The sequence below is a fragment of the Kogia breviceps genome, chromosome 3 (genome assembly GCF_026419965.1).
Source record: "Kogia breviceps isolate mKogBre1 chromosome 3, mKogBre1 haplotype 1, whole genome shotgun sequence".
Lineage (NCBI taxonomy): Eukaryota > Metazoa > Chordata > Mammalia > Artiodactyla > Physeteridae > Kogia > Kogia breviceps.
Genome location: NC_081312.1, coordinates 169,447,132 through 169,463,381, shown reverse-complemented (window position 1 = coordinate 169,463,381; position 16,250 = coordinate 169,447,132). Strand labels below are relative to the sequence as shown.

General features: G+C 37.3%; 1 protein-coding gene across 2 annotated transcripts in view; it reads left to right on the top strand.

Annotated features, from left to right (window-relative positions):
- ANKRD26 (ankyrin repeat domain containing 26) overlaps window positions 1-16,250 on the top strand; it is a 93,695-nt gene that overhangs the window by 24,379 nt on the left and 53,066 nt on the right. For both annotated transcript variants that reach the window (XM_059056664.2, XM_067030267.1), the window contains 9 exons: window positions 128-200; window positions 1,084-1,144; window positions 1,234-1,433; window positions 5,029-5,155; window positions 5,658-5,719; window positions 8,613-8,706; window positions 11,076-11,174; window positions 11,793-11,821; window positions 11,914-11,986. In XM_059056664.2, the coding sequence (XP_058912647.1) occupies window positions 128-200; window positions 1,084-1,144; window positions 1,234-1,433; window positions 5,029-5,155; window positions 5,658-5,719; window positions 8,613-8,706; window positions 11,076-11,174; window positions 11,793-11,821; window positions 11,914-11,986 (818 nt within the window). The remainder of the gene's footprint in view (window positions 1-127; window positions 201-1,083; window positions 1,145-1,233; window positions 1,434-5,028; window positions 5,156-5,657; window positions 5,720-8,612; window positions 8,707-11,075; window positions 11,175-11,792; window positions 11,822-11,913; window positions 11,987-16,250) is intronic.

Here is a 16,250-nt window from a genome sequence, read left to right as displayed (position 1 = left end):
CACATTTTAATGATGTCAAGAAACATCATTTAATACATAGATAACCAGCCTTTCACTTGAATTTTTTGTTTGTTTTTGGTTAAAGAAATGAAGGCACTTATTTTTGTTATATATTTTTGCTCTGAAGGCTTTCCAACAAACCTGGTGTTGATGATTCATGGCCTACATCAGACGATGAAGACTTAGATTTTGATACCAAGGTAAAGTTCTCTCCTGTGAAATTAGTTTTCCTGCTTTGAATTTAGTTTTGTGTAGTATTAATTTTTAAAGTTTAGCAGTGGTCTACCTCTCATTGTTTTATGTTTGTAATAGAAAGTTGGTCAGAGCAAACCATTTTATAAAAATATGACTAGTTGAATTTTTTTTTTACTTTGCTAAATACTGAAGGTCGTGGCTGAAGAGAAGATGGGCTGGGAAGTAGATAGTGACAGGAAAAGTGTATTGGGAAGCACTTGCCCACAAGGGAGGAAATAAGAAATTTGGTCAAGGATAAGGATTCTTACTGTGACTTTTCAACCATACTGACGTGATTTATATAATACTCATGCTTAAATGAAATCTTTAATGGATACAGTTACTTACTGTAATAATGATAGAATTTTCCTGGGGCCTTTCAGTTCCAAAACTATATAGCATATATCTAGTTCTTTTTTCTTGGACAATTTTTATTTTGGTATCATAGAGTTGTTAGGAGAAAGCTTTTTTTCCCTCTGTTTCTGTCTTTGGTTCTGCATTAAGCCTAAAATAACAGTCAAAATTATGGAAATTTAGAAATTAAAATTCTGTTTCTCAAAATCCATATTATGAAGGGATTTCGCTGTGTTTTCTGAAGCATTCCATTAAGCGTATATTCAGGGAATTCCCTGGTTGTCCAGTGGTTAGGACTCCACGCTCTCACTGCCAAGGACCCAAGTTCAATCCCTGGTCGGGGAATTAAGATCCCACAAGTGGTGCAGGATCTTAGTTTCCCTGACCAGGGGTTGAACCCATGCCCACTGCAGTGGAAGCATAGAGTTTTATCCACTGGATCGCCAGGGAATTCCCAATACTTCTTATTCTTAAAGCTCTTGTTTTCTTCTCTAGAATGTCCTGAAACCAAGCTTAACAGAGCTAATGAGTGCTTCTCGGCAATCCAAGAAAAACAGTAAGTTATTTGAAAACTGTCCTTCTTGTCTTATTCACTGATTTGAAATTATGGATGTTCTCATGTACTCCACCTTGTTTTCACCATAGTAGAAGCAAAGTGTGGCATCGTGAGACCAGAGAAGAGAACCTTCTTTGAGGACAATAGTTCTGATAATGAAAATGAAGATGTGGTCGAAACGTTTCCCAAACCATCAATCAGACTCCAGGGCGTCTCTCATCCTGCTTTCCCATCACCTGAACCTCTCCCAAAACCTCTCAAGTCTTTAGCAGGCCTTGGTCTTACAAAGGTAAGTTGTTCTGTTTTGTTTTTAACTTTTTTTTTCCTGTGCTTTTTCACATACCAGCCCCCCGATTCTTACAGTGATGAAAAGGGTCCCTTACAGAAATGGAATTGCTTAAGATCACAATAGAAAACAGTGTAATAACAAGAGCAATATATGTGCAGAATTGAGATTTATGAATGTTGGCAGTAAACCATTCTGAAGTATGCCTTTATGGAAGGAAAGAATTAAAAAGTAACTAGAAGGAACAGCTAGATGAATATGAAGATGGGGAGGGGAATGAAGGGGAAGAATTCAGTTAAGAAGGACAAGATGAATTTAAAGGTTGAATGAGGGTCAAGATGAGAGAGATTATTATACAAAAACAACAGAAATAGTGGGGTTAAATGAGAGCAGGAACTAGAAATTATTTCAAATTCAAATTAACAAGAGAAAGTCAGGTCATGGAAAATAATGCTCATCCTCTTTTGAATGACATATAGTTAATTTTTATGAAGAACTGAAAGAGAATTTGATCCTTACCTTTTTTTGGTTGTTGTCATTTTTTAATTGAAGTGTAATTGATTTACAATATTGTGTTAGTTTCAGGTGTACAGCAAAATGACTTGGTTATACATATATATGTATATATCTATATTCTTTTTTTTCAATTCTTTTCCATTATAGTTTATTACAAGATATTGAATATAATTCCATGTGGAAGTTAGTTTTAATTTGAAGGTTTTTCCTTTTTAAAAAATTCTCACTTTTAAATTAATAAGGTTATGTCTTATGTTTAATCTAGCAAAAGCTTTGTTCATAGATAATGCAAGATGAGCTCTGTTTTAGGCCTTATCAGATTTATTATGAATTAAGAATTTTTGGCCCTTCTGTTTCTTGTGGTTTTTTACTTACTGTTTGGTATATACTTAACTTACTTAACTAATTTATCTTACTGTTTGGTATCATCTTGGTAGGTGTTTTAGATCTTTTTGAGAATAAACAGAGAGGAAATAAATTTTTATCAGTCTTTCACTAAGATTATAATTTCTAATTATGTAAATGAGGTTCTTAATTTCAAGTCATTAAATGAGAAAATTTTAAACTGCAACAATCTTAAAGAAAAAAAACATAGAAATCTTTTTCTCTGGAGAGATTTTGATTTATCTTTTCCTAGTAATATCTGCACATAATGGGCACATATACACACATCAAATGAATGAAATCACAATTTCTGATTTTTTTCAAATATAAACTACTTGTTTTTATAAAACAGTAAGGAAGGAAAAATTACCAGCAGAGTGTACAAAATTATCTCTGGAAGATTTTTTTTTTTTTTTTTTTTTTTTTTTTTTTTTTTTTTGCTGTACGCAGGCCTCTCACCTCCGTGGCCTGTCCTGCCGCGGAGCACAGGCTCCGGACGCGCAGGCTCAGCGGCCATGGCTCACGGGCCCAGCCGCTCTGCGGCATGTGGGATCTTCCCGGACCGGGGCACGAACCCGCGTGCCCTGCATCGGCAGGCGGACTCTCAACCACTGCGCCACCAGGGAAGCCCAATATTTTACTTTTTAAAATATCTCCAGCAATAGGTACATTTCATGTTATTCTTGAGAAACTTTATTAACTTCAGTATTTATAGTTAAACTAGCATGTAAATATTTTGTTATACAAGTTAAACTAACATGTAAATTCTTTCATATCTAAAACTCAGGAATCCTGGTTATTTGATCTTTTTAGTCCCTTTGTTCTTCCCTCATGTGAATATTGGGTCCTGTTTGTTAATCATAGATGTATCTGAGAACTTTTAAATCTCCAACTTGGATAATCATAGTTTTACTAATTTTTTTTTAATACTAAATCATTTCCCCAATCTTTTTTTTTTTTTTTTTTTTTTTTTTGCGGTACGCGGGCCTCTCACTGTTGTGGCCTCTCCCGTTGCGGAGCACAGGCTCCGGACGCACAGGCTCAGCGGCCATAGCTCACGGGCTCAGTCGCTCCGCGGCATGTGGGATCCTCCCGGACCAGGGCACGAACCCGTGTCTCCTGCATCGGCAGGCGGATTCTCAACCACTGCGCCACCAGGGAAGCCCTTTTTTTTTTTTTTTTTTTTTTTTTTTTTTTTTTTCATTTCCCCAATCTTTAACTGCCATTCTATAAGGTGTAGATAGGAAGAGTTATTAGCATGCTGTTCACAGGTGAATAAGAAAACCATGTGATTTTAAAATAGGGTTTTATATTTCTTTTGTACATCATAGTAGTACTTAAAAATGCCTTCTAATTCCATAATCACATAAACATTCTCTTCTACAATTTAAAACTTGTCTTTTAAGATTAATATTTGAAAAGGAGTCTTCTTGTAGTCTCTTGAGTTGGTGTTTTACAATTAAATCTTTTCATTAAACTTAAAAATGCTTATTGCTATACTATCCCAGAAATGAATATTTGCACATAATGATGAAAGAGTATACTTTATATCCTTAAACAAATGTTGCAATATATAATCGAAAAATTGAATCTCATGGTTTTCTTCCCCAGTCTTGTTTATATTTTCCAAAGTTCAGAATTCTGCCTAGCTTTGCATCATTTAATTATACCAGTTAGTATATTTTACAGATATTTATCTTAACATCATGTGCTTTTCCTGAATAAGTTTATCTATTACTAATCCAAATGCATTTATCCAAATCTTTCTTCTAAGTCCCCTGGGTGCCTCAAATTTGTTGTGCCCCAAACTGAAGACATTGTCCCTGATGCTTTCCTCTTTCCTGACTCTTCGTAAGCTACTCTGTCATCTGTCTTCCCCATCCTAGTAGATAACATCACTGAAATACCGAAGCAGGGAAAATCCTGGACTCCATCCCTCCCTGAAATCACCACATTCCTGTTGCTCATCAAGTTCAGTATTTTCTACCTGCTTACCATTTTTCATCTCCTATTACTTTCTCACTTATGATTTCGAAATGCTCTTTTCTAGTGTTGCTCCCCTGATGTTCATCTTTACGTTGCTGCCAGAGTGACCTTTCTAAAATATATTTGTGAAGGTGTAACGCCCCTACTTACGTAGTGGATCCCCATCACGTGAAGGAGAAAGTTCTTGTTCTAGGAGGACCCTTGCTTTTTTTGGTTTGGTTCTGATCCTCCAGTTTTGTCTCTCCATGTACCATTCCCAGTAACTGTGTTCTAGTTTTCCACGTGACTTGTTACGTTGTTTCACGCCTCGTCCTTTTGCTCAGGCTGCCCTTTCTAGAATCGCCTTCACATCCCCGCTCTACGCTGTGTCTGTCTTTTAAGACACAGACCTGTCTTTGCGGCATTTCCTAAGCTACCCAGATACAGCTGACTCCTCTTTCCTTTGTGCCCTTCCTGGACTCTGTTCCCATCACTTGTAGAGCTTTTGAATGATACTTTTCTGTGCTTATTTGTTTTCATGTAGCTCTGCTTCTCCTAGAATACAGAGCAGAATCGGTCTTCTATTTATATTTCCAGCTTCTCCCAGGATAGTGCCTATGATTTGATAGATCCAGTAATGTTTGTTGTCTTACTGATTGATTGAATGGCCAAATGAATGAATATGATGGTTTCTGGAATTAGGTGTTTGTTTTATTTTGTTTTGTTTTTATAGGAAGGAGCAACAAATCCAGAAATTGGAGAAAAAGAAAATGATACTGATATTGAAAGTGCTCCACAAGAGCAAACAGATCATAACAATTTGACTTCTTTTGATGGAGCACACAAAAATAATAGGAGTGGTAAGTTAGTGAATATTTATGAATTTTTTTCGGTGCTTCAAGGCTAGTATAAAAACATCTAGGGGCTTCCCTGGTGGCGCAGTGGTTGAGAGTCCACCTGCCGATGCAGGGGACGCGGGTTCGTGCCCCAGTCCGGGAAGATTCCACATGCCGCCGAGCGGCTGGGCCCGTGAGCCATGGCCGCTGAGCCTGCGCGTCCGGAGCCTGTGCTCCGCAACGGGAGAGGCCACAGCAGTGAGAGGCCCGCGTACCGAAAAAAACATTTACAGTGTGTAGATCCAAATATACCATCCATTTCTTTTTAAGTATGTTTCTTTTGCTCTGTTTCTTCAGAAGTATCCCAACTACTACCAACTTTTTCTTCCTGAAAATGCCTCAACCCTCTGCAATTCTTTTCTGCTACTTTATTTAAATATTTGTGGATGGAGATAGACTTATATATGTATTTAAAATTCATAGTAGTAAATGTTCTCATTAATGTATCTGTGGCTGCATTTTACAGATATGATGTCAGCATTAGGATTAGGAGAAGAAGAAGATATAGAATCACCTTGGGATTCTGAGGTACTGTCTTCTATTATTATTATTTTTTTTTATTTTAAAATATAAGCACTGAGTGATGTTAAAACATAAAAGGGGGGATGCTTTGACTTTACTTTCTCACCTTTGCATTTGCCCATCAAAATTTCCTTATATTTTTAACCTGTAATTAATTAAATAATTGTGTGCTAAATATAATAACTACCACATAGTGCACTTTTGTTGATTTGCAAGATTCACCTAATGAAACCAGTGTAGTATAGAGCAAAAACCAAGGCTTAGAAGTCATAAGGAATCAGTTTGGGTTCTGAAGTTAAATTTATCTAAAAATGGAGGGCTTCCCTGGTGGCGCAGTGGTTGAGAATCCGCCTGCCGATGCAGGGGTCACGGGTTCGTGCCCCGGTCCGGGAAGATCCCACATGCCGCGGAGCAACTAAGCCCGTGAGCCATGGCCACTAGGCCTGCGCGTCCGGAGCCTGTGCTCCGCAACGGGAGAGGCCACAGCAGTGAGAGGCCCGCATACCACAAAAAAAAAATAAATAAATAAATAAAAATAAAAATAAAAAAAAAAAAAAAAAAAAAAAAATGGAAGCATTATTCCAGGTCAGCCTATGGCCAGATGTATGTTTCTTTTTCCTTTTTTTTTTTTAAAAAATTTTTGTTTGAGTATAGTTGATTTACAATGTTCTGTTAGTTTCAGATATACAGCAAAGTGAATCAGTTATGCATATACATATATCCACTCTCTTTTAGATTCCTTCCCCATATAGGCCATTACAGAGTGTTCAGTAGAGTTCCCTGTGCTATACAGTAGGTCCTTATTATTGATCTATTTTATAGATAGTAGGGTGTATCTGTCAGTCCCAGTCTCCCAAGCAAATGTATGTTTCTTTGGTACTTATGGATGTGTAAAACTCCTAGTGAGGTTCAGAGAGAAACAGGTTGAAATGTAGTTTTTTACCACTTAGACCTGAAAAAGATAGTGCCTGAGACTTGAAAGTATTATTACATTTGGATTGTCAAATAGATCTGCAAGGAACATTTCAAGAGAAGCAAAAGAATGGGGAATAATAAGTATGTGGCGTTATAATAACAACAGTTTGGTTTAGTGATGTTTTAATAAGTACACACCATTTTGGCTAGTTAAGCTAGTGTGCGTTGAGTACATTTATGGCAGCCGTACTTGAAGTAACTTAAATATAAAGTAATGATGACCTGTTGTAAGGTGACAGCTATGGAAAGAGATAATAAGGGCCTGATCTGTTAGATATAGGCAGCTGCTGCAGTGATACAGCACTGTGTTTAAAGTTAAAAGACATGGTAGCATCCTGGTTCTGTCACTAGCTGTGGGATCTTGGAAAAACTTGTCTACCCTGGGTGAGCGTCAGTGACCTCCTTCGTAAAAATGGTACTGGTACCCACTTCTCAGGTATGTGTAGGGAACAGATGTGATAACAGCTGTGAACACACATTGTAAACTGTAAAGGGTGCTATAGAAATGTAAGACAAAAATGATCACAGTGGCAATTAGTGATTCACTAAATGCTGGGGCACTTTTTTAAAACCTGAAGGACAATAAAATGACAGTAGTGTTAAGAATAGGAAAATTAGAACGGGCATGTGGATTTCTAGTTTGGGGTATGTTAAGTTTCTGTAGACTGTTATTGGAGATCTCCTATAGGTATCAAGTGCTTTGGTACTTGAGGTGCTCTCGACATTTTAAATGTTTTGATCTTAAATAAATTCCTGTTATTGAATACCAACTATGTGCTGGGGAGTTCGACACTGACTGTACCAATTGAGGGGTTAGGCTGTAGTGGTGGGAACATAAAGCCAAACAGGAATCCTTTATAAGTCACTGTTAAGTCCTTCATGTAAAGAAATGGAGAATGTTACGTTAGACAACATTGAGACAGTTTGTAGTTAGGATGGGGATGGGAGTGGGAGTGGGAGTGGAATTTAGGTAGTCAGAAAAGATCTGCATGTGAGAAAAGCTACCAAGGGGAGGATGGGAAGGAGCCAGTCATGTGAGGGTCCAGGGGAGGGACATTCTGGACAGAGAGAACAGCAGATCCCATCTGTGCGTCGTTTCACTCTCGCATCTTGGAATGACCAGGAAGTGGGGTAACTGTCCTTACAATCATATCATTGTTGTTGCATGTAAAAAATAAAATGTGCATAATAAAAGCTTGGCACATTTAGATGATTAATAAATAAATGTTCTTATTCTTCCCTTATTAAAGCTTGCTATACTTTTTTGAAGAGTTGCATAACTATATTTAAATTTTTTGCTGTTATTTAAACCTAAAAGTTTTCCTTACTACTTCGCTATTTTATTCAACTATTTTTCCTATCAATAAAAATTTTATCAAATTTTAAGCCTTTGTTCACCTAAATGAAGCAGCTTCTACAGTGTTGTGTTTATGCTCAACATGACATACTTCATGGTTTCTTTTCATGCCAAGTATATTATTTTAATACTAAAAAATTTCTGTCTTTAGAAATATTTTAAATTTATAGCAAGTGTACTTATTAAAGAATTTATTTAAATACATATATTTTAAAAAATACTCTCTTCTTTTGACAGGGAATACAAAGTAGAGTTAGGTGTTTTGAAGTTAATTCTTTGCTGAAATGTGCCTATAAGTCAGTATTTTGTCTGTGAAAAATAATTCCTCTGGCTTTCCATGCTCAGTTTACAGAGTCAGTAGCCAAATGAGGGTAAAAGATAGACTTGATCTAGAGAGTATATATGAAGTTTTCTATTTAAATGTTTGGGTTTTCAATCCATGCTTCTGTTATTTTTAAATCTAATTGCTTGTAAAGTAGGAAATTTTTAAAAAGTAGGGTATTTTCAGGTATTAGAAGGGGATTAGGAAATCTTTATGCAACTCATTATTAATATCAATTTTAACAGAGTATCTCTGAGAGTCTTCCACAGAAGTATGTTGATCATTTATCTGGAGCTGCAGGTCAAAGAGGAAAAAATGTATTAAATGTACAAGTAGAAGGTAAGAACTGTATTTTTATGAAAAAGTCATTTGACAGCATGTTGCTTTAAAATGGGAATTCTGATATATTCTAATAGCCAAAGAAAATCACCTGTCAGTTAAGAGGAAGAATCATTCCTCACACTGATTTCAGGTTGAACTGAGCCTGTCTCATTCTGGAAAAGAAGTGCTGTATCAGAAGAACTAAGCAGCTACATCTTTTTTTCAAGTCAAAAATCCATCAACAGTTTTTAAGCAGTTTTTATTTGGCCAAAAAGCAGTGCATGAATGCTTAACTGTGTGCTGTGTTCTATTTAAGTTCTGACTGTCCAGATGTTCTTTTGTAGACAACATGCCATGATATAATCATCTATCTCCATGTCTGTTATCAAGTTACACTGTGAAGTGTGCTACCCTTTTGAGGTGGTCCTCAAAGACACAGTTTGCTTGTTGTTTAACCAAGTGTCCTAAAGCATGTACCTGAAGTCATATCATTTTTTATTCTAAAAAGCTATGCAGCTTATATTCTGAAAACTATTAAAAAATATAACACTGTTGATGTAAAAAACAGCAAAAAAGAAAATCACCTGTCAAATGAGGAAAAAGACGAGAAAAGGAGGGAAGCTGTGTATCTTATCTGGTGTCAGCCACAGATTAAATTGAGAGTCCCCTTTAAGGAGCTAAATTATTAGTTCCGTTTCAAGGTTCTCTACAACCTAAGGAAAGTCGGGAAATGAGGAAGAGGAAAGAGGGAATAAAGAATGAGAGAGGCAGAGGTTACAGGGAGTAAATGAAGGAAAAGGAAGCAGGGGTCTGTGGAGGAGGGTGGCAAAGTAAAATAGGTCTTTAGAAAAAGGAAGGGGCTTCCCTGGTGGCTCAGTGGTTGAGAGCCCGCCTGCCAATGCAGGGGACGCGGGTTCGTGCCCCGGTCCAGGAGGATCCCACGTGCCGCGGAGAGGCTGGGCCCGTGAGCCATGGCCGCTGAGCCTGCGCGTCCTGAGCCTGTGCTCTGCAATGGGAGAGGCCACAGCAGTGAGAGGCCCGCGTACCGCAAAAAAAAAAAAAAAAAAAAAAAGAAAGAAAAAGGAAGAGAAGAGTATTTGAAACGTGAGACAAATTTGAAGTGAGCTTCCAGCACCAAAACTTGTCAGAGAAGAACAGTAAAGCTTTCCCACTCTTACTGTGGGAATGTAGAAGCAGACTCATAGATCAGTTTCTCAAATTTTAATTAGTCCCTTGGGGACCTTGAAAAGTGCACATGCTGAGCAGCGAGTCTGGGATTATGCATTTCTGACAAGCTCTCAGAGTAGCAAGGGTGTAGGCTTGCATTTAGAGAAATCTGGAAGAGGAGCCACTGGATAGTTCAAGACAACAGGATCAAGGAAAAGCATTATTTTGTTTTTCTTTCCTAGCGTGTTTATAGCCAGAGGGAAGCAAAGCGTTGAAGTAGAACTTATAGATGTAAGGTACCACTGCTAAGCAAAGAGGAAAAAAGAAGTGGTGCGGATGATCCATAAAAAGAATGTAAAAGGGGAAGAGTTAAGACCACAGATCCAGAGACTACCTTTGAAGAGGAAAGAATATAGTGAAAGGAAGGAGGGAGGAAAGAAAGGTGTTAGGGAGGTGATTGTGGAAGTGATGAGGAAACTTGAGAGAACTCTTGTTAGATGACTTCAGTGTATTTACACTGAAACAAGGTTAGGTCTTTGCTGCTCCAGAGAATACTGGAAGCAGGAGTGGGTGCTAGAATTGAGGTAAAAACTCCAGCTCCTCCTTGTAACTATCAGGCATCAAAGGTATATGTTGTGTTGGTATGTGTTATTCAAATGAGATTAATTTGAATATGGAAGCATTGGCTATTTTTTTTTTTTTAAGATAGGTTTTTGTTTTGGCTGCTCGGCTTGGCATGTGAGATCTTTTTTTTTTTTTTTTTGCAGTACGTGGGCCTCTCACTGTTGTGGCCTCTCCCGTTGCGGAGCACAGGCTCCGGACGTGCAGGCTCAGCGGCCATGGCTCACGGGCCCAGCCGCTCCGCGGCATGTGGGATCCTCCCGGACCGGGGCATGAACCCGCGTCTCCTGCATCGGCAGGCGGACTCTCAACCACTGCGCCACCAGGGAAGCCCACAGCTAATTTTTTGATGATAACTGTTTCACAAAAATCCTTTTAAACATTAGCATGATATACTAAACCAAACTAATTTTGGAAACAAAAGAAATTAATAGGGTTCATTCCCTAAATGCTAAAATTGTTATTTTCAGTAAATACTACACTGATTTTGAAATATGAAAGATTTTTAATACCTAATAATTCTGTGGCAGTAAAATTTATTTTTTCCTTTTTGATCATCGTACTTCGATATTGAAAACTTATAATACGTTATTTCTTAGATGTGTCTTATATACCTTCTTGCATGAGTGGATCAAGAGACTTTAAGATGACTAAACTAGAGGAGCCAAGAAATGTAGGCATACCAGTAGCCCACATGGGTATGGAAAAAAAATGAATATTTTTATGAACTATTATTCTACAAGTATATATCCAAGCTGATCAGTTCATAACACTTTCTCTGATTAGAAATGAATTATACATTCAACTGAACTGTCATCCCAACTGTGCACTTCCTAAATTACAGGACAAATTTAAGAACATGATAAATACTTGTAGTATAATGGTGTAAATGATGCTGCTGTATTGCATTCAAGATATGCTGTTACATTTTACCATCAGCTTTCACATTTACCTTCTCGGGGTCATGATTTGTTCCTCTGATTAAAGATCACTTTTCTCCTCATCAGTCAGCATGTTCACATTGGTACATGTGCATTTTTCCATTTTATAAAGGCTTTTGGAACATAATCTTACTTTTGAAATCTTAACTGCATGTTTTGTTAAACCTGTACTCCTATTTTTTCTTCAGTATCTATAGTGGATTCATATGTCTGTCTTGTTGCTGTCCTAACTTCCCCCAAGAAACAAAACACCAAAAGCTGAAGTATTCACTGCCAAGGCCAAGCATGAGGATTCTGCTCAGTACTAACTGCATGAATATATAGTTGGCTTTCATAGTTACGTGTAATTGATTCTATGTCCCTTTTGCCTTTTAGACTCTCCTGAAAAATATCCTCACTTGAAGGTAACAACTTATATTTTTATCTTGAATTATTAACTACAGATTGTATCAAATGTACATTATTCATTAATCAACTTGTTTCAAAACCCATTCAGTCTGCAGTTGGAGTGAAAGATTCTGTTCCTAATAAAACAGTAGGAATGAAGGATTTACAGACATCCAGATCAGGTAAATTTTGCAGTGCAAATTTACCTCTGGAAAGAGGTACACTAAAATATTTGAAATTCTCACAGTCTTCATATTCCTAATTCTTTTTTTTGTTTGTTTTTGCAAATTTAATTGAAGGATTTGACATAAATAAGGCACGTTATTGTTGGTATCCATGTTTTGAAAAAAAGATAATTACAAGCATAAGTAAAAGATATTGTTAAAATGTAAGCTTTAACTCAGATGTTTCTATGTATGTTTCACTACCCTAAAGTTCTCAGTTTGGAATCACTGTACTTCTTAGGGATTCTCAGAGGTTAATTATTAGATTCTAAGATTTTTCCAGTTCTATAAAATGCTTATTTGAATTCTGACCTTTACCTAGAGTAAAGCTTCACTTGCTAACATGTCAATTGTATTTCAACTTTAATTATTTCATTTTAGTGGTGTTACACGATGAGCTTAAGCCAACCAGATGTTTTGATTAGCAGACTCTGTGTGTGTGTGTGTGTGTGTGTGTGTGTGTGTGGTCTTTGATAATTAAAAGTGGGGGAAAGTCATCATACCTTACTGACAATTTGATAGACACAATCTTTTAAAACAGTAATTCTGAAAGTTTTTGTCTTTAAGATCCTTTTATTTATTTATTTGTTATTTCTTTTATGATCCAGATATAGGATCCTTTTATACTTTTAAAAATTATTGAGAATTCCAAGGAACTTTTGTTTAAGTAGGTTGTATCTACTGATGTTTACTGTATTGGAACATAAAACTGAAAAAATTAAAATACAAGCACACACAATCACACATTCTATTAGCCATTAGAACTATGATGTTATCACATATCTTGTCTCTGGAAAACTCCACTGTACACTTAAAACAGAATGAGAATGGAAATAACCTTTACTGTTATTGTGAAAATAGTTTTGGCCTCTTGGACCCCTTGAATGGTTGGGTCTTGGGACTCCAGGGATGCTCAGGTGACATTTGAGAACCACTGTTTTAAACCATTCACAGAGCTCATGGATGTGAAATGATAAAGGGGCCCTTGTGATGAAACAGGCATTAAAGTTTCACTTTTACATTTCTTGCTTTTTTCTTTGATTTGTCTTTTTTTTTTAGGTTTTTTTTCTTTTTTTTTATACAGCAGATTCTTATTAGTCATCAATTTTATACACATCAGTGTATACATGTCAATCCCAATCACCCAATTCATCACACCACCATCGCCAACACCCCGTGGTTTTCCCCCCTTGGTGTCCATACGTTTGTTCTCTACATCTGTGTCTCAATTTCTGCCCTGCAGACCGGTTCATCTGTACCATTTTTCTAGGTTCCACATGTATGCGTTAATATATGATATTTGTTTTTCTCTTTCTGACTTACTTCATTCTGTATGACAGTCTCTAGATCCATCTACGTCTCAACAAATGACCCAATTTCGTTCCTTTTTATGGCTGAGTAATATTCCATTGTATATATGTACCACGTCTTCTTTATCCATTCGTCTGTTGATGGGCATTTAGGTTGCTTCCATGACCTGGCTATTGTAAATAGTGCTGCAGTGAACATTGGGGTGCATGTGTCTTTTTGAATTATGGTTTTCTCAGGGTATATGCCCAGTAGTGGGATTGCTGGATCATATGGTAATTCTATTTTTAGTTTTTTAAGGAACCTCCAAACTGTTCTCCATAGTGGCTGTATAAGTTTACATTCCCACCAACAGTGCAAGAGGGTTCTCTATTCTCCATACCCTCTCCAGCATTTGTTATTTGTACATTTTCTGCTGAAGCCCATTCTAACTGGTGTGAGGTGATACCTCATTGTAGTTTTTTTTAAAAATTATTTATTTATTTATTTTTGACTAGAGTCTTCGTTTGGGGTCTTCATTTCTGTGCGAGGGCTTTCTCTAGTTGCGGCAAGCAGGGGCCACTTTTCATCGCGGTCCGTGGGCCTCTCACTATCATGGCCTCTCTTGTTGCAGAGCACAGGCTCTAGACGCTCAGGCTCAGTAGTTGTGGCTCACGGGCCTAGTTGCTCCATGGCATGTGGGATCTTCCCAGACCAGGGCTCGAACCCATGTCCGCTGCACTGGCAGGCAGATTCTCAACCACTGCGCCACCAGGGAAGCCCTTCATTGTAGTTTTGATTTGCATTTCTCTAATAATTAGTGATGTTGAACAGCTTTTCATGTGCTTCTTGGCCATCTGTGTGTCTTCTTTGGAGAAATGTCTATTTAGGTCTTCTGCCCATTTTTGGATTGGGTTTTTTTTTTTTTTTTTTTTTTTTTTGCGTTAGGCAGGCCTCTCACTGTTGTGGCCTCTCCCTCTGCGGAGCAACAGGCACTGGATGCACAGGCTCAGCGGCCATGGCTTACAGGCCTAGCTGCTCTGCGGCATGTGGGATCTTCCCGGACTAGGGCACGAACCCACGTCCCCTGCATCGGCAGGCGGACTCTCAACCACTGCGCCACCAGGGAAGCCCTGTTTTTTTAATATTGAGCTGCATGAGCTGTTTATATATTTTGGAGATTAATCCTTTGTCCGTTGATTCTTTTGTGAATATTTTCTTCCATTCTGAGGGTTGTCTTTTCATCTTGCTTATGGTTTCCTTTGCTGTGCAAAAGCTTTTAAGTTTCATTAAGTCCCATTTGTTTATTTTTGTTTTTATTTCCATTGCTCTAGGAGGTGGATCAGAAAAGATCTTGCTGTGATTTATGTCAAAGATTGTTCTTCCTACGTTTTCCTCTAAGAGTTTTTTTATAGTGTCCGGTCTTACATTTATGTCTCTGATCCATTTTGAGTTTATTTTTGTGTATAGTGTTAGGGAGTGTCCTAATTTCATTCTTTTACATGTAGCTGTCCAGTTTTCCCAGCACCACTTATTAAAGAGATTGTCTTTTCTCCATTGTATATCCTTGCCTCCTTTGTCATAGATTAGTTGATCATAGGTGCGTGGGTTTACTTCTGGGCTTTCTGTCTTGTTCCATTGATCTATGTTTCTGTTTTTGTGCCAGTACCATATTGTCTTGATTACGGTAGCTTTGTAGTATAGCCTGAAGTCAGGGAGTCTGATTCCTCCAGCTCTGTTTCTTTCCCTCAAGACTACTTTGGCTATTCGGGGTCTTTTGTGTCTCCATACAAATTTTAAGATTTTTTGTTCTAGTTCTGTAAAAAATGCAATTGGTAATTTAACAAGGATTGCATTGAATCTGTAGATTGCTTTGGGTAGTATAGTCATTTTCACAATATTGATTCTTCCATTCCAAAAACATGGTATATCTCTCCATCTGTTGGTATCATCTTTAATTTCTTTCATCAGTGTCTTAGAGTTTTCTGCATACAGGTCTTTTGTCTCCTTAGGTAGGTTTACTCCTAGGTATTTTATTCTTTTTGTTGCAATGGTAAATGGGAGTGTTTCCTTAATTTCTCTTTCAGATTTTTCATCATTAGTGTATAGGAATGCAAGAGATTTCTGTGCATTAATTTTGTATCCTGAAACTTTACCAGATTCATTGATTAGCTCTAGTAGTTTTCTGGTGGCATCTTTAGGATTCTCTATGTATAGTATCATGTCATCTGCAAACAGTGACAATTTTACTTCTTCTTTTGCAATTTATATTCCTTTTATTTCTTTTTCTTCTCTAATTGCCAAGGCTAGGACTTCCATAACTATGTTGAATAATAGCAGTGAGAGTGAACATCCTTGTCTTGTTCCTGATCTTAGAGGAAATGCTTTCCGTTTTTCACCATTGAGAATGATGTTTGCTGTGGGTTTGTCGTACACACCCTTTATTATGTTGAGGGAGGTTCCCTCTATGCCACTTTCTGGAGAGTTTTTTTCATAAATGGGTATTGAATTTTGTCAAAAGCTTTTTCTGCATCTATTGAGATGATCATATGGGTTTTATTCTTCAATTTGTTAATATAGTATATCACATTGATTTGTGTATATTGAAGAATCCTTGCATCCCTGGGAAAAACCCCACTTGATCATGGTGTATGATCCTTTTAATGCATTGTTGGATTCTGTTTGCTAGTATTTTGTTGAGGATTTTTGCATGTATATTCATCAGTGATATTGGTCTGTAATTTTCTTTTTTTGTAGTATCTTTGTCTGGTTTTGGTATCAGGGTGATGGTGGCCTCATAGAATGAGTTTGGGAGTGTTCCTTCCGCCGCAGATTTTTGGAAGAGTTTGAGAAGGATGGGTGTTAGGTCTCCTCTAAATGTTTGATAGAATTCACCTGTGAAGCCATCTGGTCCTGGGCTTTTTTTTTTTTTGGA